The sequence below is a fragment of the Lasioglossum baleicum genome, chromosome 13, assembly GCF_051020765.1.
Source record: "Lasioglossum baleicum chromosome 13, iyLasBale1, whole genome shotgun sequence".
Taxonomy (NCBI): Eukaryota; Metazoa; Arthropoda; class Insecta; order Hymenoptera; family Halictidae; genus Lasioglossum; species Lasioglossum baleicum.
Genome location: NC_134941.1, coordinates 12,595,854 through 12,623,606, shown reverse-complemented (window position 1 = coordinate 12,623,606; position 27,753 = coordinate 12,595,854). Strand labels below are relative to the sequence as shown.

At 54.0% G+C, this 27,753-nt stretch overlaps 1 protein-coding gene across 20 annotated transcripts in view; it reads right to left on the bottom strand.

Moving 5' to 3' along the window:
- The window catches only part of Eph (Eph receptor tyrosine kinase), a 76,975-nt gene extending 54,450 nt beyond the window's left edge, over positions 1-22,525 (bottom strand). For all 20 annotated transcript variants that reach the window (XM_076436496.1, XM_076436508.1, XM_076436502.1 and 17 more), the window contains exon 1: positions 22,390-22,525. In XM_076436496.1, coding sequence (XP_076292611.1) covers positions 22,390-22,519 — 130 coding nt within the window. In that variant the 5' untranslated portion in view covers positions 22,520-22,525. The remainder of the gene's footprint in view (positions 1-22,389) is intronic.
- Positions 22,526-27,753: the final 5,228 nt, after the last annotated feature.

The following is a 27,753-nucleotide window of genomic DNA, read 5'->3' as shown; positions in this document are numbered from 1 at the left end:
CTCCCTCTGACTTGTGGCCTTCTCTCTGTTACTCTCCCGCGACTTCAATGACCTCTCTGCTTTTCTACGCATCGGTCTTCCTTCGTTTCGCGCGACGGCCTCCCTCTTCTCCCTCTCTCATTCTGTTCGTTCCTCTGCCCCGCTCTCCCTCGGGCTCTTTTCATCCCTTTCTGTTTTTCTCGATTACACCGGCGCTGCATCCTCGTCGCACGGTGTTCAGCAGTGCCACGCAGCTATCAGCCGCGCCGCCCCCAACTGGCACGAGCTTCGTCGTCGTCGTCACCGTCGTCGTCGTCGTCGTCGTCGTCGTCGCCGCCGATCCCTCCCCAGACTCCGGGTCCTTGAATTCCTAGACCAAAGTACCACCCCTGCCGCCGCGCCGGATGGAATCTCAAAGGTGAAAACTGCGCGCTGCAAAATCCATCCGACCCCCGTCGCCGTTCGCCACCAACACCACCCCCGCACACGCTCGCTCTGCCAGCAGCCCCTCGATCCTCCCTACCCCACCCCGCGTGTCGACTCTTTGCCATCGTCACTACCCCTATCTACTACCACCGACTGCTTCGACGAGCCACGCAGAATCCCAGGGGCTCTCACGCGTACTGCGATTATCCGACCTCATCGAGACACCGTCGAAACACGGGGGGTGCCGGCGAAAATAATTGTCCCGCCGCCGCCACCTGCCTACGCTCCACGTTTCTCTCTCTCCCTCTCGTTCTCTCTGTTGGACCCCTTCGAATTTTCGACGCGAATCCGCCCGCGGAAAAATTATTTCCGATCGCTTTTACCCTTCCTCCGCCACCAGGATTATTTCCCGTGATGATGCTCTTCTAATCCGTGGCTCAGCGTGGTCAGGTTCTATCTCTATCCTCTTGCATTGTGTCGATTGTTCGCCGGATGATAAGATCGGCTAATTCCGAGGCTAAGCTGTTCGCGACCGCGAGAAGCGGCGAAAAGAATGTTGCGGCTTCGGCTGTTTCGTAATTGACATATAGGTATCCGTAGATTCTCGCGAATGTACCCTCGACCCCGCTCCACTCGAGCCGGTCCTACTCTAAGTCGTCGCATTGTGTATAATGGGCTTTGCAGCCCGCCGGCCTAATTCGAGCACCCTCGAGAAGCACTCCTCGGGATATATCCAAGAACGCCGCGCCGCGCCGCCGAATTCGCCAAGTAAGATCCAAGTTTCTCTCGCCACCTCGGCTTCGATAAACTTCCGGAATGGTAAAGCTCCCAGATTGACCCGCTATCCCGGACCGTCGAAGAGGATTTCCGCGAGGGAATCCTTCCGCTTTGCTGGGAAGGAAACAATCGGATATTCAGGCTACCTCTCTCTCTCTGTCCGCGATGGAACGCTGTCGATAATTAGCCAGAGGTATCGGTGAAATCGAGTCTCGGGAAGCTGTTCGAATGGAAAATCGAGCCGACGGAGAATTGGTCGCGAGAACGCGTCTCCGCGTTCCAAAGAAAAGAGAAAGTGCAGAGAGGGACTAGCTAGACGTGCGCGCTCGGTGATGCATCGAGGCGCATCGTGCGTGCGTCACGTATGTGTGTTATGGCATCGTGGCCCGACACGTGTCACGAAAGTTACCCGTGTACTGTGACAAGAATAATACCCGTCGCTTTATTATCTTTTTTTCCTACGCGACGAAGGAACACGGAGGTCCGACCAACCCTGATCGCGCGATCAACGACGACAGGCCCGACATAGTCATACATATGTTAATCTATCGATGCTACGCGCTTCCTAGATGCAAATACTGCGAGTCAGCCGGTAAACACGGAGGAAGTATCGCTGGGCGTTGACGCGGCCTCTGATTAGGCCCAAATTAACGTTCATCCTCTGCATTCCCAAGTTTTCGCAATTCAACGAAATCAGAATTGAGCAAAAATTTAATCGAACATTGACGAATGAATTTCTACTTCAATCGTTAATCGCAATTAACCATTAATCTCCTAGTTTAGTCGTTAATTGCGATTAACGATTACATTCCTTTCAATTGTAATCGTCAATCGGATAATTGATTAATGATTAACTGCTGAAATTTCGGAATGAAACACGGAATCAAAACTATATATCAATACTGACAAAAATGTAAACTGAGTTTAGGTGTATCGTCATTTGGTCTATGCATAATACAAACTCTGTTAACGTGCTTATATGTTTTTTTTCGATAATTTCTTTGTCTAATCAACGATTGACGATTAACTTCAGCAATCGTCGATTTTTCAATGATTACTACCTTTTTTTCGTACACATTAATCAATCAATCTCGATTAAAACTTTAATCGATTAATGCCCAACTCTGGACGAAATGAATGAGCTGTTGTATTGGGAATAATACAATAAATAATTAAGGCTACAAGATCAATCAAATAGTCATTGACCCAGAGGTTAAGCAAAATGCGATTTCATTCAAAAGTTTTGACGTGACCTTGGCAGGACTGGACAAGGTCATAGCGAAGTCAAACAATTATGAGCACGACGCGACGGTTCGATACAGGTTCCGAGACGCTTCTTTGCATTTGGAATGCTAGGGGGAATGATCGCGTGTGTACGTTTAAATCGGATAGCCTGTGTACGGCATCGGAGAGCGAAGTTGGTCGACGACGACGAGCCGGGACGAGAAGAGAAGAGCTAGACACCGGAAACCGAAAGGAAAGTCAATCGGTGTCTCGGGGACAAATTGATATCGTGAGACGGCTTGCGACTTCCGGGACGTAGCGGCGAGGAGAAGCGAGGAGCAGCATTTTTCCGAGCGGTTGTATAGGTGCGGGTGGATCGACGAGGCGTGTCGAGCGACGTGCTGTTCGCGCGGTTCATTGGCTGACACATTGGCCCGAGGAACGGCGAAGAGATTGCCGGTATCGGCGAGCAAAAGGGACGAGTTCTGGGGTCAGCGTCGAATTACTATTCCCAAAGGGCGTTCACGGGGAAGCGGAAACGAGGGAACCGGCTCTCGTTCATGAAACAGCGGGATGGTCGTGAAAATGACGATACGTCTCTCCGACACCCGATGTTTCTTCTTCCTCGATGCTTTCGCTGCTCCTTGGGCCGCGCTATCCTGTTCCGATATCCCTCTCGTCACGGTTCCACGGTGTTCCATGGTGTTCCACGCACTCTCGCGGCTACGTAGGTGCGCGCACGTGTGAGTAACCGGTGTACGACGCGGTCCCGTGAGACGTACCAAATTTAAATTTCAAATTTGGAGCGTGTCGCTGGGTGTGACGGTATGCATAGCGTTGCCTGCCGGCTCTAACTCACTCCACCGATCCTCCGTGTCTTTCTTCTCTCTCTCTCCCTCATTCTCTCATTCCTCTCTCCAGAGCTCTATGCTGCCTCTCCGTTTCCTCCGCCCGCGTTCCACTCCCCAGCTCTCTCGCTCTCCTATCCTCTCTCGCTCGTCATATATCCGTCCATCTCCCAACCTCTCCCCCTACTCCATTTATCTGTCTACCTATCTTCCTTCCTGGCTCTTCCTCACCGGGATCGGAAGGAAGGACCGCGAGCTAGAGAGGGATCCTCGATTTTTCATATTATTCAAATGTGGAGGAGCGGTGTAACCCGGCGTCGATACGCGACGAGGAAAAAATCGGGAAAGTCTACAGGATCTACGATCGAGTCCGTAGAAAATCATCGGCTGGAGTAACGTGCCCGGAACCGTCGCCTCGAGGAGCCCCCGATACCACGATGTAGAGAATGTCATCAGACTGCGTACGAGGCATCGGCCGCAGATTGTCTCCTCTGTCTCTGACAACGTTTGCCCTCGGGAGCGGTGGATCTCGGAGGGCAGAGTTCGAGTGGTTTAACCCGTTCCTCGCGCGCTCGTGGTTCCTCTCAACAATTTGGAAAATCTGTGAATTCTGTTTACAGAAAATCGGTTGATCGCGCCGGGGCAATTCAAAGCGGTCCCAGGGGATGATCGTTCGCCGGCGCGGCTTCTCGGAGGGGGGCTTATCGGTGAAGAAGTCCGAGCCGATTTCCAATTATTCTTGCGCAAGAAAGGCCCGGTGCTTTCTCCTGGATGCAGTAGTCGGTCGCGTCGTCTCGTCTCTCGATCCCGGGCCTGAGCAAGCACAATGGTTTTCTCCTCTAATCGGAGACGATCGCGGCACGCACACGCGGTACCACCGACGCGACAGCCCGAAAGAAACGAGAATGCCCGGTTCGACGATAAATCAATAGCCGAGGTCGCCGAAGGAGATGGATGAGTGACGTAACGAGCTTGTTCTTACTGTACGCTTGTAGGAGAGAGGTCGGCTCTCTCGCGCGCGCGTACGTATCCCGAGCGACACGATTGAATCGCGCGAGCAGGCGAGGCGAGCTCGAGCGAGCTCTGGCGAGGCGAGCAGAGGCGCGCAGACCAGCCGGGGGAACCTGTTGCCCGATCCGAGAGACGAGCGGCTACTCGAAGAGGCGATTAAGATTACGATTTCGCCTCCTGCGCGGCGAGCGCACACGCACACCTGCACGCCGCTCGCCTCCGAGGATCGAGAGACGATCGTTGTTGGGCCGGACTCGATCTTTCTCGATCTATAATATGTACCCCGTCTCCGTACTCCTCGGCGACCGGCTGCCATTCACCGGGAACGATCGCGCCGGCCGACGAGATTTTTAAATATCACGATTTACGACGTTTCGTAACCACGGGATGGGAACCGAAACATTGGAACGATCCGGCCAAATTCCGAACGGAACGGGCCAACAATCTTCAACCGGGGGATTTCGAGGAGGAAGAGAATCCGCTCGACAAGGGGGAGAGGACGCTTCGATTGGGCTCGCCGGAAATAGGTTATTGCCGATCTTATCTCGCGACGAAATTTACGTCGAGCATATAAGTCGAGCAAACCCGGCTCGTCCCCGATTCAGGTCTTATCTCTCTCTCTCTCCCTCTCGGTTCCTTCGTAACGACAAACTCGTCGAAATACTCGCGTTGCGTGCTTCCTCGTCGTTCGAACTATCGGGCTCTGCCTGTCCGACTCTGTCTCTCCTCGATCGCACTCCCTGTAAATCGTGGACGATTCAATCTCTTAAGGCTGTAATGCGCTTTCGAGGAAAGATCGTCGAACGTGAGACGGAAAGGAATGGAGGGACGAAGAGGTGAGGTACGAACGAAAACAGTGGTGGCTCCGCGATTGGATCGATCATTCGCGGATCGATCAGGGAGGAGGAAGAAGGGTCAAACGGACGAATCGCGGCGGCTCCTTATATCATTCGAGGTAGAGAGGCGCGCGTGTTCGATCATCGACGCTCGTCTCGCTGCCGGCGTGTCGGGATCCGCGGAGTTTTCGATGGAGGGACGAAAACGAGAAGAGAGACGGAGAAAGGAGGAGAGAGAGAAGAAGGGGTGGTCGGCCAGAGAGACCACCTACGATCGTGGAGTGCGCGGCCAGCGAATATCCGACGGTGTACGTTTCTCGACTTTATTTCGGCTCTAAAAATGCCGAGTCGAGGATCGTCCTGACACGAGTGTCGCACGGCTCGTCTTTTTCCCGACTCAACTCTCGAGCCCTCCACGCGAAACGTCGAACCTCTTTTCCCTTTGCAGCGAGCGCGAGCGCGCGCGACGCCTCCGTGCCTTTGGCTTAACGGCCTTCCAATTTGTCAGGATCCCTCTTCCCGCTTTTGCCTTTCTTTCTCTCACTCTCCTCCGGTTTTGCCTCTGCTGCCTCTCTTTCTTCGCTCTTTCTCTCGCGATCTTTCTCTCACTCTCTTTCTCCGCGCCTTTTCTTCCTTTGCCACCCTTTCGTTCCTTTCTTTCCCTCTCCCCACCCCTGTGCCCGTCGACCTCCGCGGAGGAGAGAGCTCTGTTCTCCTCTTTCCGCTTCTCCTCTTCGTTCTGGTCGAGAGGGCTCTCCTCTTGCTCGCTCTCCTCCGGATCGGACATATCCTATCGCACCTCGAACCGTTCGCCAGGGTGTCGTTGACCTATCGGGCGCGCTTCGACCGCCGCCAAGGCCCGATCCTCTCTCGGTCCCACACCGTCGAAAATTCGTGCATCGACGAATCCTCGGACGTCAAAGATCACGACGACAAAGAGAGACCTGCCAGGAGGCTGGCTCTCTTAATTGTCGGCGCTCGTCTAGGAGAGCGAGAGTGTGTGTCAGGGGGATGGGAGAAAGAGAAGGGAGGGATGGTGGCACGCGGCCCTCTCGACTCTCCTCGCTCCTCTAATGACGGCTCTCGAGATCTTTTTAATTATGCTCCCGATCAAAGATCTGCCCCTGGTATCGGTCGCATCTCGAGCGAAATCATCATCCCTCTTCTCGTCTCTCGCCTCGTCCTCACGGGCTATCGATCCCAGATAAATCAGCCAGGAACGTCTTGATCGCGAACGTTCGGGCCGGAGAGAGGATCGCCGAGGAGCATCTTTCGGGGGACAGGGGGCACCGTGGGAGGAATCGACCGAATCACCCCGAGGTCCCATCTCGAAAGCGGAGAAAACGCGCGAACGAGGGGTCCAGGGGGAACGCGACGGCGGCGGCCGCGAGAGGGCACGAGGGGAGGGACGAGAGGAAAAAATATGAGGTGCTCGGAAACTTAACCCCAGTCCCCGTTCGCTGCGGGATCCCGTGGGCACCACCGTGGCCACGATCTTTGGGTCCAACTGGGCGGCACGGGGAGCCTAAGGGAACAGCCGGAACAGAGTCGAACAGAGTGGAACAGAGTGAAACAGAGAGAAACAGCGCGAGAGAGGAGGGAAGAGGGTGGACGAAGTTTCTGAACGCGGCTCTCGGCCCACGCCGCACGATGGGCCAGCACGCAGCCATCGCTGGAATTACCATTTACATAGCGTTATTATGTTTGTGCATAATGTATGTACACATGTTAAATCAATTATTTAAACAATATGAGGGTCCCGATGGTAGGGGGTGGAAGGCGCGGGCGAGTCCAAGAGAGATACAAACGAGAGAGAGGCAGAGAGGGGGGAAAAAGGAGTCTGGATACTGCGTGTCCACGAGATGTTAGATTACCTGGTTTGCCTGATTCTTTCTTTCTACCTCCGCATGCTCTCTCTCTCGGCCGCTCGCTCCCACCATGGGCGCGCGCGCCCGCCTAGCTTCTCTCTCTCTCTCCCTCTCTCTCCTCTCTCTACATCTCTCACCGGTTCTCGCGAGGCTCTTTGCATATGGATCTTGAATTTCAATTGTGCTTTTCAAGTGCAGCTCCCTGCCCCCTCTCCCTTTTGTTTCCCCCGTGCGTCTCGGTCGAACTGCCTTCACCCTCACCTTTATTCCCACCACCATCGCCGCGCGCCCTGCCCTCGCCTCGTCTCTCGCCCCGCCACGCTTCACCTCGCCTTCTTTCCCTTTCAATCCGGCTTTCCTCCTCGCGACAGAGACGCACGAGCGACAGACAACGCGATGAGCAGTACGAAACGCGAGTACGAAAGCACCCGGCACCCAGGAATAAAGAGCACCTAACGCGGAAGGGAGAGACGGTGCCGCGGCGATGGAGGCAGGGGTGTCCGGTTTCAGCCCAACTATGTTACCGTATCCTACTTGAATAGCGTTTAGTCAGCGACCATGAAATAGACTGCTGCTCGCGTAACCCTTCCTGCTTGCCGGCTTGCTCGCGATCGCGCCGCATTCGAACCCCAAGTAACCCGGTGAGATTCTGTGGGACAGGTAGGGGCAGGAATCAGGAGCAGGCCATAACGCTGGGAAAGAGCATGGCGGACTCCTGTTCGCAGGATGAAGGGTCTCTGGTTTAACACGTTCAATTTCGCTCCTGTTTCGCACAAGTTTTCTATCGCCTACTCGGCAGTTTCGTAACTTTGTATGAACGAACGCAACAGCAGTCCGGTGCGCAATTGAAACAATTGTGTGAATAATTGCGCACACAATTGCGCGCGGCCTATCGAGGTGACCCGGTGATCTTGGTCTCGAGTGGGCACGTATGTATCGAGCGTGATTTGGCCCGCGGGGCAATTTGGAGCGGCCGAAGAGCGGCCTCGTTACGAGACTCCGGTAGAAGGTGAAACTCACGGCGACGCGACATCGATCATTCGCTGGACCGGAGCCAAATCATCCGAATACTTATTTGTTCCCGTGCACAGGGGCCGTGATGTACGTTCCGCCGGTCGGATAAATAAAACTGTTTCGTGACGCGCTCGTGTGAGAAAGAGCGAGGGAGACCGAGAGAGAGAGAGAGAGAGAGAGAGAGAGAGAGAGAGAGAGAGAGAGAGAGAGAGAGAGAAAGAGATCGTGGCTCTCCGAGCCTCAGCTCGTAAATTCGCTGGGCGGCGTTTAGCGCGACTATCCGGCGACGATGCTCTCGGCTGACTTTTAATTTATCCCACGCCACCATCCGGCCTCTGGAAACGTCCTCGTCGTCCTCATCGTCGTCGTCGTCGTCTTTTCTGGGCGTTCGCGCGAGCCGCGCGTCACCATTGGCCGCATTAGCATCTAAATCACCCGGCGCGAGAGACGTTTCGTGAAAGAATCGGTCGCGACGAAACAACAGCAATCAAATTCATTAGCTTAAAGAGGCCGTTTAGAGGGACAGACCCCGGGACAGAGGGGGAACCAATGGGATTCTCGCGGGTCGACCCAAAACCCGACTCCACCGGTTCGCGAAACGAGCTAGCTTTCGATCCTCATCCCCGAGCGGCAATTTGCGACGTCTACCTGGACCGACGAGACGCGACGTCGCGTCTCGATCCCAAAATATCCGAGAACGTTCTTCCTTTTGTCTCTCATCATCTCATCATCGCGGCATTAGCATAGAAATTAGCGTGTTCGGGCCGCAATAATCAAATTAATCGGCCGGGAACAATCCGACGGTCGTTATCAACTCGAGACAAAAGTGCTCGGGCGTCTATCCTCTCGCTTAATTCGTTCTCCACTATATAACATGTAATGTATCGTGGTAAATAAATCATTTAGCATTTTTAAAGAATTGCTCCTCCTTGAACGTCTCCCTAGGCATATTCGCGAGGAACGAGATTGAACGGCATTCGCATAATTGTAATCGCGGACGAGCGTAGCACCGATATCCGTTAACGGAACCCGCTACCCGGATACGCCCCTGTATATCTATATTTTTTTCATTCGATCGGTGTCTTCCCGGCTCGTCAACCGGCTATAAATTCCTCGTTACACCCTCGACGGTGTTTCAACGGGTTTTTTTTCTCCCCGAGTCGGTGTACATGGATTCGTCGAAGCGATCGCGATGGAAATCGCTGGAAAATTGATAGACCGGCGTCGCTCCGCTCGCGGAAACCTTTATTGGAAATTTATGCGGACCAGTAATTCTACTATCGTCGATACTGTTAGGTATTCGAGGATCGTTGCGCCGCCGCTCGGAAGCACCGAGTCCGATATCGTTCCGCGGATTATACGGGACACGGCCGTGCGCGCGCGAGTTAATTAATAAAATGAAAGAGGGACGCGCCGCAGAAAAAACTATTCCATGTCGCGGTGGCCGGTGCTGCCGGCAGAGCCAGGAGAACGAGAGAGAGAGAGAGGGAGAGAGGCCAAAGCCTGTTGTCGTTGTCGGTTCCCGGCAATCTGTGCTCGGCCATCGATGTGCGAGCAAGCGTGTGCCCGTTTTCTCGAGTCCATTTGTCGGCCACCTGTCCGATCGGCAATTTATGCCGCACGGTAATTTCACATACCGAGAATATTAGACATCGACACGTTCCTCGCTACCATGCGCGACCGAGGCTGGCGACTCGCGATCGCACACGCCGTTGCAACGTGCTCGATCTTGCGCTCCGTACGCTGCCTGCGTGCAACTCTCTCGGAAACGAAGAGAGACGATATATACATGGGGAGAGAGAACGATAGGAAGAGAGAGAGAGAGAGGAGAACCTATACCGTCTTACGCGCGGCGGCGAGGACACACACAGAAATCCGTGTATCCCGTAGCGGCTGTACACTCATGTTCGTCGCACACCAACCTCTCTTCTCCCTCTCTCTCTCTTTCGTTCGTTCTCTCCGTGTTCGGTGTGTATACACGCCATACACCCTGCGCGACCGCGATTTATCTCGACCGGTTAATGCGTTCCGAGAATCTATTACTGGCCTCCCAATATTATAATTATTTTATTAGCGGGTCGCTCATTATTCTCGTTTTTACGACCGCCCGGAGTGATTACGATTATTTTTCCTCCCCTGCTACTATCTTCCACTCCATTTTTTCCCCCGTTCTCCGTGCGATGAATCAAAAGTGTCCTTTCTACCATCGGCGTCATCGCCGCGCGAGGAATTTCTCTGTAATCGAACTCGGGACAGCGGGCGTTTTGATCGCGCCCGCACCGCGGCAGACAGCTCATCGAGCCTTTATCGTTTCGATATTAACCGTAATGGTTCCGGCGAACCTTCTGACTCACTGGCTCGCTGCCTCGCGTTCGAGGGATAACGGGCCGGAGGACAAATCGTTTCTGGAAATGCTCGCGGAAGCGCGATCGAGTTGCCGAAATTCCGGCGCGGACCCGACGACTGTGCTCGAGAGGATCGATCCGTGAGGTTGGAGGCTTCTCGATTCCTTCGAGGAGTCGTTAATCATCGCGACGAGGGCGACGAACGACGGCCTCCGAGAGTTCATTAGCAAAGACTTCGTAGGAAATATTTGCGGGTTCGCCCGCTCTCCTTCCTCCCCTTTTCTCTTTTTCTCACTGCACCTCTCTCCCTCGCCCTTGGTCCCTTCCAGCTGGCAGGAATCTTTTAATTCCGTGCGACGGGAGGAGTCGCGGACAGGGTATATTCCCGCGTGTGTTGTTAAGCCGGAGATTTTACGACACGATCCGAAATAACGAGAAACCCGAGTCATCCGCGCGAGCATAACTTATCTCGTCTCGTTTCACGTTCGAGTTTACCATTCAGGGCTCCATTTGCGTGACCCGAGCGGACCGCGCGCGGCTCTTCTCAGAGAAAAAAGTCACGATTGTAATCCCGCGGAGGGAGCGTCGCGCGCCCTAGATATTCCCGTCCATATCGCGGCGCCTTAATTCAATTGCCTTTCCTCCCGGGCCGGAGAGTTCTCGTTTTCTTTTTTTTCCCTCCCCGCGGCCTAGGCGGTCGAATTGAAAATAATTACCGCGGATAGAAACGGCCGGAACAAGATGAATCGAGCTGTACCGCCGTGCCGCGTCGCACAGGCACCAGACCGCTGTCACGATCTCACGAGGATTACGAACATTTGCAATTTGCTATTCGCGAATCACGGCGCGGGGGACCCGCCGGCCTGCGGAAGGTGGAGCCAAGCGCGAGGAGCAAGAGGTGGAGCGGAGATCGCTCGTTGGCCCTGTTCGCTCGGGTATTATCATAATTGAAAAGTATAATCCTCGCGATGCTATCGTTCGCCGCGGTATGTATGCGTGAATCCTCGCTCCTATTACTCCGACGCTCCCCGAATCACCCTTTTTTCCAATCAAACGAGCGAGAGGTCTTACGAACACGCTACCAACTTCACACGATTACATCGTTTGCTGGAACAATCGCCCCGTGGGCCACTGCTACGGGCTCCGTTCAAGCCTGGAGCTACGAAACCACGCCTACTTTTCATCGAGGAACTAAGGAGCACTCCTTCATCATTGTAGAGCTTCGAGGGTCGAAGGAAAAAATGATTGTAGTCCTAGATTTTTAAGGATATCGACTCTAGGAAGAGCAAGATTAAGATCCGCAGTCAATCATCGCGGAGAAGTAGAGTGAAAAAATGATCGTGCTGTTCGCAGCTAGATTTTTTAAAGATATAAGCTCTAGGAAGAGCAAGATGGCCAGTCTTCTATCGCAAGAGCCAAGCCACCCCACTCTGCTCTGACGCTATTTGCCCCAAGGGTAATCTAAACCGCCCCTAAGGCAAAGAGCATACTATGGGGCAAAGAGCATATCATTTATCCCTTTCCACTCGAAGCTTCTTTATCGCCGCAAAATTTCGACCATGAAACAATAATTTCTGCTGCTTACGATATTCTTATTTCACCACGCTTATACATATTAACTTGCCGTGTTGTTGTTGTATGCGTCAAATCTTGTAATCGAATTTTAAACCTCTTCTCATAGTCCAATCTTGCTGAGATTTTGTATACACACTTGCTTCCAATCACAACAACAGTAGAGAAAATAAAATATATAAGAAAAACTTTTTAATTACCACGCCTATGTTAAAATGCACTAAAAAGGAGAAAATAATGTTTTTCCTGGTTCTCCATAAAATACCAAATCCAGTTGAATAATTAATAATATTTTTTCTGGCTCTCCATAAAATATAAAATCCAGTTAAATGATTGACTGAAGAGATTTTGAACTAATTGCTTAAAATTTTGGGGAAAAATATTATTAATCAGTTAACTGGCATTTTATGGATTTTTTTAGGGATTTTATGGACTATGATATTTCGGTATTTTATGCAGAACCAACAAAAGAATTATTTTCTCCTTTCTAGCGCATTTTAATATGAGCGAGGTTTTTAAAAAGTTTTCTTTTTACATGTAACAAGTTGCCACCTCAGTGCAAAGACTAACATTTCTACGAATTCCGTAATTCCCAGTGGAACACCGAATCAGCTGATCCTTTTCCCCAACGTAAGGAATTTTTAAGAGGTAACAAGGGATCGTCGGAAACGCAAGCAAAGCGGAGCAGGTGAGAGAAGGTTCCACGAAGGTGCAGACTCAGCGATCGCCGTGGAAATTCGCTGCGGAATAAGGCGAGTATCGAGCGTCGTCGCCGTCGTCGTCGCCGGCTACCTAAACGCGGGTCCATTATGCTACCTTGGAAACACATGGACGCGCACCTGCGCTCGACGTCGCGCAGCCACGGTATCAAACTCGTTCCGAAGCGTTCGCGAGGCCTTCGCCAAGCCAGATCTGGGCATTCCATTTGTTCCCGAACCTTGTACAAGCTTATTACGTTCGTGCGCTATCTCTAATGTCTGATTTCCTGGGAAACTCGCTAATTTTCCCTCGGCAAGGCGGCGCGACGCGACAACACTCTCTTCACAACGGCGCTCACGGTTTCTTTGTTCTTTCCGCACGGAGCATTGTCAGCGTACGCTCCCGGGGAATCATTAGATCTCCGAGAGAACGGTTACCGCAATCGAGGGGTGATATGCATATACCGTGTCTGTGAAATCGAAATGAGTGAAGGATTATCCTAGAATGATTTGCGCACCTATTTTCGAGGAGCGTACGAGGATTAAATAGGCATTACAAATGTTGTGACACTTGTAGATACGATAATGTTTAAGCTGAAAATAAGAATCTTATCAAATACATTATTGCAAACGCTCTCAAGGTCGAGAGAATGATTACCTTCGGTTAACAGCAGATCTTTGTCATAAAGACGACAAAAGCGTTGAATTTTTGTGACGAAAATGGGCGTCGCGGCGCGCACAGTGCGCCAGGAGGCACGGCGGGCAGCGGCGCGCGAATACGAGCTTGAACGCGAACGAAAAGCGAAACTAACGGTAGTTGGCTGGTCGTAAAAGCCACCAGCAGGGCTAATAGACCTATCCTGGCCAGGTTACGGGACGAGAGGAAGAAAGAGGCTGAGGAAGAGCGCGAACGATGGACGAGGACCAGGGCATAGGTGGCAAGAAGCGAAAGAAAGGAACGCTTTATCTCGGAAAAGGGAAAATTTAGGGATCCCTTTTACCACTTTTCTCTCTCTCTCTCTCTCTCTCTCTCCCTTTTTCTCTCTCCACCGCAAACGCCGCCTATATTCCTCTCGACGGCAGTCTGCCATATTATCACCGGCCTCGAACTACCTGTATTATTAATGGTCGCCTCCGGGTACAATGGGACGAAAAACAGCCTTGGGTTATCTCGCCTCGTAAAATTCTATTGGTTGTGACGTATACCGGGAAACACACTGTGCCGTGGCTGCTGCTCTCCTCTCGTTTCTTCCACTATTTTCTTATCTGGCCCGTTCCTACCTTTTCTTCGACGGTGTTTCTCTTCGCGGCGAACGTCGCCAGTCGCCAACGAAAAGTCTTTCCGCGGCTCTTTAAACCACGTTTCCGCGTAGCGGCCCGACAGCGAAAGTGGCAGCGGGGACATTCTCGTTATCCAAGGCCGCGAGAGAACGTCGCGGAACCAACGGGAGACGTCCGGAGACCGATAACGCGGCCCCGAAATGACGCGATACGTCCTCGGAGGAGCCTTATCCGCGCGGACATCGCGAAACGATAAACGATGATTCCCCGGATTCGGGGAACGGTGAATCGACACAGGAAAAGGGGCGATGCTCGATCGTTCGATGAGATAACCGCAGCTATCGATGCAGCGGGATCGGAGAACGGAAAACCGAGCACGGTGGAACAGAGCGAGAGATAGAGAGAGAGCGAGAACCGGAGAAGATAGCGGGGACTCCATAAACTCGCATGAGCGATCCGATCAGAAATCGTATATGATCGAGCAATAAAATCGTTGGTCATAGGAAGAAACTTCCCAGATTTCGCAGTTGGGTTCGAAATTTTTCGTCGGTGAGTCAGACAATTATAACTTACCGCGGTAAGTTTCGGACGGGTTGAAGAATATTTGGGAATGCGTAAAGAAGCAGACGAGACGGGTCTCTTCATTTATCGCGGGCGAGAGAGTCGCGGCAGAGGCAGAGAGGCCGATAGAGAGAAGCCAGCAGAGAGGCAGGTAGAGAAAGAAATCCCTTCTTCTCGTGGATGTCGCGCTCTCGCGGATGCGGCTGCCGGATGACGGAGGGAAGTCACAAATTTTTTCATTAATATGCAGCGAGACACCCTCCTAACTCCCTTGCTCGGGAAAGGTAATGTAGTAGTAGCAGCAGGGGTAAAAAGGGAGAAAATGCAGTCTGGTGGCGCGCTGGTTCTCTCTCCCTCTCTCTCTCTCACTCGTTCCCTCTCTGGTGTCTGCGCGCGGTCCTTCCCTCCGCGTGTGTTCTCTCGCGTCCGTGAGCCGCCAGGGCACCGCGTGGGTGTAAGAGAGAAATAATGGTCTGCTAGGAAATGTAACCAGCCGACGCTCACGCCCTCGTCGCGACGCCTCGAGAGACTTTACGGGCGGCGGCAGCGGAGGGATCGAAGAAAAGCGGGCGAGAGACAAAACTGGATAAAAGGGGTCCGGGGGGTTGGACGAAGGGACGGGAAAACGGGGGTGCGAACCGGCAAAGAATACCTAACGCGAAACGTTGTACCGATATCTGCTCGGATAGACGGCGCACCGCGCTGCACCGCTTCGCGTTCAGGGAACGTTTCTCCTCGCCGCGTCCCCGTTATTTCCCTGCGAATCGGAGGTGTCCGTCCGGTGAAATATTCCCTGCACCTTGGGTTTCCGTGGAAATTAAATTCCGCGGGAATTCGACTACCTGAGGAATACGGTAAACGATATTAAAAACTCCGCCCGTGCCGCGCACCGCTCCGCTCCGTACTGGCGCTGAGCTCTCTCTCTCTCTCTCCCTCTCTCTCTCTCGGAGCTGTTTCGCCGGGCGCGAGCAGAAACCGAGGAGAGCAGACATCGATCTCCCCCGGCGGGAAAATCGACGGTGATCCTCTATCCCGACGTCTCAGACCGTCTCGGGACCAGAGCCAAGGAAAGTTCTTCTCGCGGAGCAAGGATCGCGCGAATTCTGGCGGTCGTAGCGGAGAAGAGAAGAGAAGAGCGGAGGAGCGGAGGAGCGGAGAGCTCGAGAAAGCGAGAAACACGTAATACGGGCTCTCCTCTTTCGATGCTCGTCGCTGGCTCTCGTACTTGGAGCCCCGCTATTCGAGAGGCGTTTTACTCGTCGGCATACCTAACCTCTCTATATATCTCTATACCCGTCTCCTCCTTTCCTTATCCAGCCCGGCCGGCCGGCACCGCTCTCTCCGTTCCTCCTGCTCGAGATTTTTCTCGGCGATTAAAATTTATGCTCACTCGTGTTCCCGGTGCGTGCATATCGCGTTTCGTCTCGCGCGATGCTCGTTTTGCGCCGGGTTACGCACACGCCCAGCATCGCGCGGCTCTTTTTCTCCGCGTTACATGCCCGAGCCTAACAGAGTGCCTGACTACTCTCTACCCGCCTGCCAGCCAACGAGAACCGCGCCGCAGAGAGAAAGAGAGAGAGAGAGGTGTACCTGAAATCACGGCGATATCCCGCGAATAGATCTTCCCTGACCTCCGACGTCCAACAGGAAACGGAATCACTCGGTGCTCCCACGGAGACGTCGCCGATGTCCGCGATCCCGTGACCGATTTTTCCGAGAGAGAAGCTCTCGGGCTTAGCGTAAGGAGCTTGCGTTATCGACGCTCGGGAAACCACAGAAGCTAAGCTACGACCCCGAAAATCGCAGCGAGCTTCTTACGGGCTCCAGAAATTGCCATACTTTGTTACAGAAGATCTCAGAAATAGCTTCAACCCTGGTTCGGGGAACTTGCGCATTTAGATCTTGATACGTACAAAATCTTTCGCAGTAATTTTGAATAAAATTTAAATCGATGTATCACTGCAGAGAGATATGCTCTCTACCGTTGCGAATATTCGTCTATGGAAGTTCGTCGAGACGATACCCAATTGTTTCGACGTCGGTTCACCGAAAAAGCGACCATCTAGGGTGGGCTGCGTCTGGGGCGAGTGGTTTCTGCCCAACCGGTCCAGCAATAAAGGGTAAACCGTAGAGAGCAATAGCTGCGGAGAATACCAGGGATTTCCCGGGATCGGATCGGACGATCTGACACACGCCGATCTTTTTTTTTTTTATTTCGACGTTCCCGGAACCCAAAGGATCCCATTTGTCGACCGCGGATCGAGTCGCCCGCAGGACGGTCTGTCTCTCGGGGCAAAGGGACCGCCGATGACGACTCCCTTTTGTCGATTGCACGGATTGCGGCGGGAGCTGATGGCTATTGCCCCGAAACCAAATAAGATTGGCATTAAAAAGCGAAGGACGCGGTTATGTCGGATCCGGCCGGGTCGCTTCCGCCCGGCGGAAATATTGATTTTTAATCGGGCCAGTTATACCGCACCTTTGTGACCCGGTGGCGAGAGGCGAGAAACGAATATTGCACCACGGGGCGACGGCCGAGGCATATCGAAAAAATTTAAATCCTGCCGAACCGTGCGAATATCGGAAAGGACGCGGGAGAACTCGTACGAGTTCGAAACTGCGAAACGCGTCAGAAAAAGGCCTCGGAACGAACAGAGAGACACATAGAGGAGCCGCGAATGAAATACAATCGGTCCCCTCTGGGATTAAGGTAACTGTACCTCGGTACCGGCGCGGTACCGCTTCGAAAATTCCTGCCGGCTGAGAGTCGACTCGACTCGGCTCGGTTCTCGGCTGCCGGAGTCGATCGAGAGGATCACGGGGCTGTGAAGAGGATAAACGAACGAACAGTCGGCGGTTTCCTCGCGGAGAATAGTCTCGATCGGAAGGCGGGCGGCGGGATCGGTCGGAATTCTCTTCTCGTCCCGTTCTCTCTGGCGCGAGGCGGCGAGTGTCTCCGTCTCGTTCGCTCGCACGGCAAGAGCCATACTTCTCTCGGGCTCGGTCAATGAGAGAGTAGCCTACATTCGTTCGTGTGATCTTTTGCTCGCGCGAACGCAGGCTCGCACGCACTCACAGCCAACCAACCAACCAGCCAGCCAGCTAGCCAGCCAGCCAGGTAAGCAAGCAGGGAAGCGAGCAGACAAGAGAGGCACGCACACACCTGGCCGTTTGAGGAACCGAGCGGTGTTGGTCGACCGTCGGTGGTGCACGCTCGGTCCGCGAGCATGGACGCGGGATCGCGCACCCGTAGGCGCGTACAAAAGGACACGAACTCACGAACGGGCACACGTACGGCGTTCTCTGCCGTGAGAAGAGACAGCGGAGCGCACGCAAACACGTCGCGGCGAGCGAGCCGCGCGCGGCAGCACGCACCAGAGGGCCCGTGTGCTTGCTCCGTCTTGCTTTCTCTTTCCGGCGTTCCTACTGCCTGGCTGGCTGGTTGCTTGGCTGGCTGGTCGACCGGCCGGCTAGGTCTTCGTCGCTCAACCGGCAGGGGGCAAGTTTCAGTCCGTCCTTGTCAGCTCGATAGGATGCTGCCAGGCTTCGTACGACCGAGGCCTGGACCTGGAGTAGTAGGCTGTACAGGTATGCACGCGGTGGGCTGGCCGGGCATTCCTGCGGCGTTGCCGCGTCTCTTACTCACCGCGGCCCCGTGGACTAAGAATAAGAGAGAGAAACGAGGAGATATAGCCAGCAGGGACGAAGCGAGAGAACCACCGACACCCGGGGCCGAGGGGAATGCCAGAGAAAGAGGGAACCCGACGGGAGGAACGAGTGTGGAACCGAGCAGCCGAGAGGCTCGAACCCACCGCAGCCTCCGAACGAGTCTTTCTGCCTTTTCGTGGAGGCAATCGAGTTTGCTCGGGAGAGGAAAGCCTGCCTGCCTCCCTGGCATCGCTCTCTCGACCTGCTCCCGAGACTTCTCCCGTGCTGCTTCTCTCTGCTCCTGCTACGGCTCCCGCTCTTACCGGATCGTTTCTCTCTCCCTCTCTCTCTCTCTCTCTCTCTCTCTGTCTCTCATTCTACACAGACCCCTGACCGCGACGCGTTTCCTTCGATTTCCTCTTCTCTCTCGTCCTCGCCCGGATCTCCCCTCCTTCCGATCGCCTTTGGGAAACGTCTCCTCTCGCTGATATACGAGGAATTGCCGGGTTGGTTCCGCGATCGCGAGAAATTGACGGGCGCAAACGTGATTCGCTGGACTTCTGTTCCCATCTCGGTGTATACACAGGCGGAGCACTTGGTCGCGCGGAATCGCATTAGACGATCCGCCAGTTTCGCCGGGGGTTTCGTTACGGTCCACGGTTAAAGGGAATTCGTGGAAAGGATGGATTCGAGAGGGTGGAGGCGGCGCAGGGTAATCGAGCCCTAAGCGAGTCCACGTACCGAACGAACCGTAGCGGTTCGAATAGTAGCCTGCTCGCCGCTCCAGAAAGTAATCGAGTTTCGAGCGGCGTGTTATTGCGTTCGAACCCTCGGAAGAGAGGAGAGGAGAGAGAGAGATCCTGTTCGATGTGAAGGAGCCAAAGACACATATCCAGCAGAGGCGCGGCTCGGCTCGGACCGCGTCCTCCTGTCCGCTGGTAGAAATTGATTTTGCGCATCGAACCGATTCCGGGGTCCAAAGGGAACTCTCTCTTTCCTATCCCCCCCTGCCCTCTCCTCCTCGTTCCCGTTGGTCGGCTTTAAATTTTCAAACGTCCGAGTCGGAAGCGAGGATCGGGGTCCGGGTTAGAAAACTGTTGGCTCGACAAATTCGCCTCGGCCCCGCGGAGAGTTTATCGTCGAGGAGGATCGGTGTTTACGAGTCCACCGGCAGATACGGTAATACGAGTCGTCTCTCTCTCCCTCGCTGGTCGGGATCCGGTCGAAGAATGAAATTCAGAGATATAACGGGAGAAGTCGAGGAGAGCGAGGCATGAGCCGAGATATCCAATAGGCGAGGGTAACGAGGAGCTCGGGTTTCGTGCAGGTCGAAGGAAACCGAGTTAGCCGTCTCTATTGCGCAGACACGGTCCACCGGGAACGCGTATCCTTGGGAAGTTCCATTAAACGCGTTACGTACAGAGGAAACTCCCGGGGGTGTGCATCGTGCAGGAACTTGCCGGCAGATTATTCACCAGCCGAGCAGTCTGAGAGGGGATAGAGACTGAGATATAGCACGAGGGAGAGACGACTATAATCCGTCGTCGAAAAAAAAAATCGTAAAACTATCTTGAGATAAGTGCGAAGCCGTTTTGGAGCGGGGGCGGCTTCCGTGCGAGTTGGATTGCCGTTAAAATTTGATGAAATCGTTCCTCTCGGTTTTTCGAAATGGTAACGGTGTCCGTGATGAGAATCTACGGGCAGAACGCGAGCGCGCCCTCGCTTCGGCTGCCGGTCTATATCGCGTCGCGCAACCACCAGAAGGAACACCACCGTTCATCCAGAAATCGACTCACGTAGAGTAAACAGGCCCTGCTGAGTTTGCCGGTCAATTTCGGGGAGGCGTCTTTCTCCCTCTATCTCGCTCCCGGTACCCCCACCTAACAGCGCCGACCCTAGCCTCCTTCCTTTCTTTTCCGTCCGGAGAACGCGCGTCGAAATGATCCCCTTTTAATGCCGCGGCACTAACTACCGGCACACCTCGAACGATCCCGCAATTCGGAAGATTGGCCCACATTACGAAATTATCGTTATTCCACCGGCCCGGAGAGGGATGAAGGGGTTGGCGGAGACGGACGGACCCCTCTATCCCGGACCCCGGGGCGCCAGGGATCTTCTTTTCGGCATAAATATGGAAAACGTTCCGGGTAGCTCGTCCGAGAAGACGATCACCGTAGGAACTCGGGGTTTAAAGCCAACCACGAGAGAGAGAGAAAGAAGAGAGAGAGAGATAGAGACAGCCCCATTCTTCCCGTCGCTCGAATAAATCTCCGGCTCTCCTCTTGCGGTTATAGACCATGACACATCCGTCGTCCACGCGGTCCGATCGTTAAAAAGCGATCACGGAGACAACCTGTCCCGTGGAAGGAGCCCCGGCTGCTGAATCGACGATGCTAAAAAATCCGTGTACCGCCGTAAGTACGAACCCTTTGGTCCCCTATCGGCGCCCGTTCGCGAGCCGAACGATATCTCTGTATGTATTCTTTCTTCGTCTGTCTCTCGTTCACCGTGAAACGATCGTAGAAGAGCGAGAGAGAGAGAGACTTCGGAGTCAGCTCCGTCGGAGCCAGCCGCCGCCAAGAGAAATTCTCTCCAGGCGAGTTTTCTCGGGACGAGTAAATATTCGACAGAGTACAGATCGAGTTCTCGGCAAATATCGCCGCACTAGGCTACGAGAATACCGATTAAGTCGCGTACGTTCGAGGGTTCTATATAGTCTTGGCTAACATCGACCGAGTTTCCCTCGGCGGAGCTTGATTCCCTGCATCTTCGATGGAGCAGGGAGCACGCCGAGCCTGCATATCGATGCATATCGATTCCTCCGCGCGAGCGAGCGCGCGCGAGTCCGCAAACACACGGAAACCCCGGGCTAATCTCAACGATACACAGCAATATCTCGGGATCATTGCGTTAGCAGCCGGAGGATAATCGCGTTTCTAAAACGCGCACCGATTCGGTGCACGAGGCCGAGGCCAATTCCGGCCAAACAAGCAACAACAGTCCCCGAGAGCAATATTTAACGATCGTCGCGCGGTGCTAACTTCGAGATTCGAGCCGCCGAACCCTCGGCACGCCGCGCCGCGCCGTTTCCATAAAATAGCCGTGTCGTGAAACAAGTTGAAATTAGGTCTGCTCGTGCGCCCCTGCTCGATTGAGATACGCTGCGCCGGGCACGATAACGTTGTATCTGATCGCATCTGTTAAATAAACAGCGCACAGCCGACACTCTCTCGGAAGAACGTATCAAACTACAACAAACTACGAGAAACATTAAATGAATTTAGTGTTTCTCATTATAGAAATTACAGAATCGAGTTCTGCAACCTCCAAGACCATCCAAGCGTGCGATTGACAATGTATAATTAACTATGAATTCTGCCCAGCCTTTTACGACTCTGGCCCACTGCGTGCGGAACGGTAAACCCGTTCGCACAACGCTAATTAAGTTATTTACGGCGGATCCAGCGGTATCGAGTAAATCTATCGGGGCTCGTCTCGGATCGGCTGGAAAAAATAGGGAACGTATCTCGGAAGCGTAGGAACTAGTTCTCCCGGCGAGGCTAGCAATTACGTCGCCCGCGGAACAACTGGAAACGCTGCCGCGCACAGAGAGCCCCGTCTATCCTGAGAGACTTTCCAAGCGGAATAGTCCCGGGGTACGTCTGGTTGCGCGCGTACGACTTAATCGATGCATCTGGCTAAGTATACAGAAGGAAGTTGCAATCGCATCGGTGTATCGTGTCCCGAGGTGTCGTCCGGGACTATCATCTCGGTTGATGATCCCTGGATAGAGAGCATGGCGCAACCTGTACAGCTCGATCCAACGCGAGCACCGTCGGCTATCCTCCCGATCTACCGGAAGTGTCTCGCCAACGTCTATAATTGGCGCGGCGAGAGCACAGCGGTCTTGCTGGGACCGCGTCGAACCTGGCCCTCTTTGATTTCAACGAAATATGTCCGGATGATAGATCCGTATCTACAATAATTACAGACGCGGACTCGTCGAGCTAAATTTTATTAAAATCAGCGGAGACGTGTCCGGGCCTTGATAACTTCGAAAGAAAACACGAGATTGCTATTCTGGCTCCGTGGAAGCGTCGAGGGCAACTAAGCCACGCCCACCGAAGACAGGCCACACCCACTCTCCGCAGGAAGAATAAAGTAGACACGCTTTCGCTAATGCGATGGGACTAAGCGCGCGTTTACGACGGAGTTCTAGAATAAGACAACCAGCGACCCAAGTTTCGGCGGCCCGATTTTGAATGAAGCTGTAGGGTGAAAGAAGATGATGGAGGGGTTACCTTGTTCGGCGTGGGTCCCTCGCGGGCAGATCAGCAACAGCAACAACGGCAGAAGGTGGGCAGCGGAAGCAGCAGCCGCGGCGCAGGTGGCTAGAAGGCCTGCTACGCCCGCCATATTGAAGGGGGCCATTCTTATCGCAGCCCCACCGTGGGGCCGCCGGTCCTCTCACGATCTGTGCGAGGCTGCAGCACCGGCAGCGTCGTCACTCTCTCCTCCTCATGCCTCCTCCACGGTTCGTCTGCTCTTTCCGCACGTCACGCGACGACGACGACGCGCAACCACCCTCGTCGCTTCCCGACTCCTCCAGCTTCAACGCTACCACCGCCTCCTCCTCCTCCTGCCACGTCCTCTTCCTCCTGCTCCTGCTCCAGGTCGCGAGACCCTTCCGGAAGCGCCGGAGACCCAACGGCGCTTTTCTTGCCTCCTAGAATAGTTGCCTGGCTCTCTTTGTTTTCCTCTCACTCTTCTTCTCTCCTCGACAGCAAATCTGACCAACCCTCTCTCTCTCTTGCTTGTCGTTCCACGAGTCCTCTGGTCTAGGCAGGGTGGAGGAGACGGATCGCTGAGGACGGAGAACACACTCTGTTTTTATCCTCCGGTCGTAGAAAACGATCTCGTTTACCGGTCGACCTTATGCCATTTAACATCGATTAGGCCGGCGTTAAGCCCACGGGAAAAAAAGAAGAGGTTCGTTGTCTGTCAAGGACGAGTGATTAGGCTCCGGTTCTCTTCGTTTTGCATCGACTCTCGGGGGAGGGAGGCCGACGCGTCGCTGTAACCGGAAACAGTCGGGCGACGACGATGCACATACACACACAAGCCTGTCGGAAACAAGTTCGATTTTTCCCCCGACGTTTCACCTACAAAGGGTTGCTGCTTCTCCCTTAATGACGAGCCGAGATTCGTCGCATTTCCTCCCTCTCTCACTCACTCTCTCTCTTTTCACTCTTTCAACAGGGGGTGCTGCTGCCACTGCCGTTGCCTCCCGCGCCTCCGTCGAAGCCTGAATTTCTCGCAGACGCGCGACTCCGCCGGCTGCCTCGTCTGAAAGAAACAAAGATGAACCGCATTAATTAAAATCCGCGAAATATCCTTCTCCCCATTCGATGGTTCCCGTCGCACCGTTTCACCACCCCACCCAGCGCAGCCCGCGCACGGGTTGCCAGCCGAATAGACCGGCGACTCGCTATTTCCATCCCCTTTCGCGCGCGCGGATTACCGACGACCCGCCTCTAATGACATCCCTAAATGGAAACAACGGCGAGGTCGTTTTTTGGCTCGTTTTTCGCGACTCGATCGGCAGACACGCTCGAACCAACCGAAAACCAGCAGTGGTTTCGTGTATTTCCGTGTATACGTGTGTTCACCAATCCAAACCCCTTGCGCGAGAACCAGCCCGCGTACACGCGACCCTTTGTCTTGAACTTTGGACGCATTAAATGGTCCGAGCGTGCGCGGACTCTCTCTCTCTCTCTCTCTCTCTCTCTCTATCGCGGTTCGCCGAAACTTCCGGGATTTATGAAGCGTGCCCGGCGAACGGCCACCGCGATTCCCCACTTTTTTCCGGACACAATACGAGTCGGGAAACGGGGGGAGAAAAGTTGCGAGCGGGCAAGAACGTTACCGTGGAGAACCTACTTCGAGCGGCTATTTATTTATATTCGCGGGAAAGGAGTTTGCTCTTCGCTCACCCCGTTCTTCACCGGGGTTGGTCTCTCTCTCCCCCGGGCGAATTTCTGTACGCGGAAGATAAGGGCGCGCAGCTGTTTACGAACGAAAGCCGGCAAATATAAATATAACCGTCGGCGAACAAGGTTTCATAATTCCAGGGCTCTGAATGCCGCGCGGGATCCATCGTCGAGGAACTTTCGCTCGCGAAGGTTAAGAAGGACACGGGCTGCTCTCGCGGCCAGCAGCGGTTCCGATCAAGTTAAACCGGCGGCCGAACGGGAAACTTTGAAGACGCCTTTGCGCGGCTTTTGCCGAGTGGTTTACTTTCATCGGACCGCTACCAACCAAGTCTCTCCTCCTCTCTCTCTTTCTTTCCCCACGCCACCCTCGCCTCGGTCCGCGGCGAATAAACTCGAATAAACTCGTGCCCCTCGTGCCGGGACCTCGTACACCGAGATTCATCGAGTGGAAACGAGCTTCTTTTGTGACGAGAACGCGAACGATCGTTCTCGTCCACCCTACCTCCTCCCCGTAACGGCCCACACCACAATCGAACGTTTCCGTCGTGCCGAACCGAGCCGAGCCGAGCCGCGCGCGGTTCATGAAAATCAACCGGCGAATATTGGCTCGGATCTCGGTCGACTGGCTGCTGCCCGGACGTTAACCACTGCCGCGATCCACGACCGTTTGGCACCTGTACTGTTAAACCCGATGACTCGGCAGGCATCATTGTTTCTCCGGATATTCCTCGGAGCGTGCCAAATGACGCGCTGCGAGGCAGATGGACGGGGCCCGACCCTCTCCGCTCCGCACTCTGCGTGCTCGCCGATCATAAACGGACCAGAGAGCCTCTCCGCGTCTTCGCTCCACCGGTTCTCTCGGTCTTTCAACGCTGCCGATCGCTTCCGCGCGTCACTCGATGCGTATCGATCATTCCGGCAGCTCGCCCTTTCACGATCCTCGCCGATAGTTAACCCTCGCCCACAGCACCGGGTCCGGCGTGACCCTAAACGAAACGGTTGCGCGTGTTCTCTGGCCCTCGTTAACGCTCGAGGTATATTTGTGTATTGTACTTGTATATGTAGTTTTAAGGAAAACCATCAGAAGTTTCTGCGATTGTTTGACCTACTAATTTCTGTGATAAGTGCATAAAATCCGCAGTCAAATAATCAATGAGGGTCGATTTAATGTCGTAATTAGAATCAACAGGATCAAAGCATGTTCCTAAAAGTACCAGTAATGAAACGTTTCCAACGCACGCGGTTAATAATCCCACCGGCGGAAAGTTTAATAAACTGCACGAGCCGCACGAGAACGGTACAATGGCTTCCGCGGGGTCGACAGGATTACGTCGTTCGCCTTTCTCACGGTCCGACGTCGATTATTTCGGTGTAAGGCAGAAATCGAGAGTGTAGTAGGAAAATTTTCGCGCAGGTGTAGGGGGAGGAGCGCAGGAAAGAGTGCGCGGAAACAAAAGAGCGGCGCGGATACGTGGCCGAGACTAATTCCAAGTTCAAGGTCGACTCGTATCACACACGAGGCATGCATCTAAGCTCGCCGAGATAGTCGCTCGACCAGTCATCTAGCCCCGAGTCTAAAAGGGGGAAATGCCGAAAGCGAGAAGAAAGGGAGGAGGAAGAGAGAGAAAGAGCGAGAGCGAGAGACCGAACGCAACTTTGGGGATCGTTGGCGCGGTGGAAGGGATGCTAGGTGGTGGGATGGGATGAGGAGCAAGGGGTTTTAGGATCAATACCATGCGTTTATCCGTCTCTCTTCCTCTCTCTCGCTCTGTTCCCTCTCGGGCATACATAGAACCGCGAGACAGAGCGCGCGAGGAAGAGAGACCGGGAACATGGGACGAAGAGAGGGACGAGAAGTGAGAGAGAGAGAGAGGTAGAGAGCATCCATCGTCTTCTTTCGACCAAGCTTTTGGTCGATCTCTTTTGCTCCGGTAGGCCGCAGGGTCTGGCCGACGTCTCGCCATTCTTCGACGAAAAGAGACGAATAAGGGAGAAGAGAAGGGAAGACGAGGCGCAGAGAGAGGATGGGAATAGAAGAACAGATGGGTAGGGAAGGGAAGAGATAGAGGGCTTCGTGTACGAGAGGTGAAGGGTTCGAAGACGAGGAGGGGAGGGCTGGGCAGAGGGCTGAAGGAAGCACGAAATTCTAGAGTACCAAAATATAGTAGAGTGGAAAGGTGGATCGAGGGAGAAAGGGGTGGAAGGCGCGCTTTAGGAGTTCTTCTAAAGCGGGCAAAGACCTTCCTCTCCTTCCCTCGCGTTCTCCTGCTCTAGCCAGACCAGCCAAGATGCATCCGCGAAATTGCAGACTTCAGTGAAATGCTGCCGGTCGGCGTGCAGCGCCTCCTAGGTCTATGGTGCTTGCCTTCTTCCGTTGCCATTGCTCACGAGTGGTCTCGTAAAAAATTTAAGATGTCCTCCTCCCCCTCCACACCCGCCCACCCCTTCCGCCCGCCACCGAGCTTCTTCGTCTCCCTCCAGCCACCCCCGAAACCGTTCTCTCCAGTTCTCTTTCTCTCTCTCTCTCCCTAGTTCTTCGCCCTTCTCTTCTCGCTCTCGTCCTTCTCTCTCTTCTCCTCCGCTTTCTCATCCTCCAGTGACTCGACCGGTCTAGAAATCCGTAGTGCCTCTTTTCACCGGGCCTCTCTCTTTCAACTTTTTGACAAGACCCGGTAGCAATTGCCGAAAACAGCTTCGCGTCTCGAGAGAAGGAGAAAGAGAGCGGGAGAGAGAGAGAAAAAGACGAAGAGAAGAGAGCTCGAGGAGCCTGACAGGGGGTGGGACCCACCCCCTGGGTATCTAGCCTCCTTTGATAAGCCACGATTTCCCATTTTTTCCCTCATTTTTCACCGCCTCCCCCGTTTCGTCCGCCACCCGGTTACTTTTGCTTCCTTCGGAGCAGATGTAAACACGATGAGGATCGTCTGGAAGCGGGTCGCCCACTCAGAAGGTGGTTGGCCACCTTCTTCAGCGTGCAAAGGCCTCGTTCTTTTTCCATTCTCTTCCGGCGTAGACTTTCTTCTCCAAGTACCTGCTTACGATGGATCCCGCCAAATTGCAGATTTCGGCAACGGGTAGGAAGCGGGCCGAAGCGGCCGCGAGGGAGAGGACCGGCCTCGAGAGGCTCGTGAAAATTTTAAGCCGTCTCTAATAGTACTCGAACAGGTGCAACCGAGGCTACACAACGTTCGCCACCGCGGCTGCCTCTAACGAGCACTACTTCTTCTTCCCGTCCGCAGGGCGAGAGCATTATAAAACGTCCTTTGAACCTTGCCAGGCCCGAGCCGAGATATAACTCCGATATTTAAAATTTTAATACAACCCGAAAACCTCGTCGTTCGTTCCTCGTCTTCCGTGCCACGAGAACATTCCCGGCCGGCAACCGTTCGCTCCACGAGAGAGAGAGAGCGTCGTGCTACTACCATCGTGGCGCTCCGTCGTAAAATACAACGCGAATATTTTAACATTTCGATCCCGATCGTAAATCAGGCGGCGCGGGTTTGTGTTTTCGTTTTCCTCCGAGAAAATTAAATCCTCCCCACCACCGGCTCCCGGATTCTGCTCGTTTCTCACCATCCGCGACGATCCTCCTCGGCGAACGCCGACACGTGGAAAACTCACCCCTTTTCATCCCCCACCCTCTTTTTACCCTCGGTGTTCCGTCGCTGACGG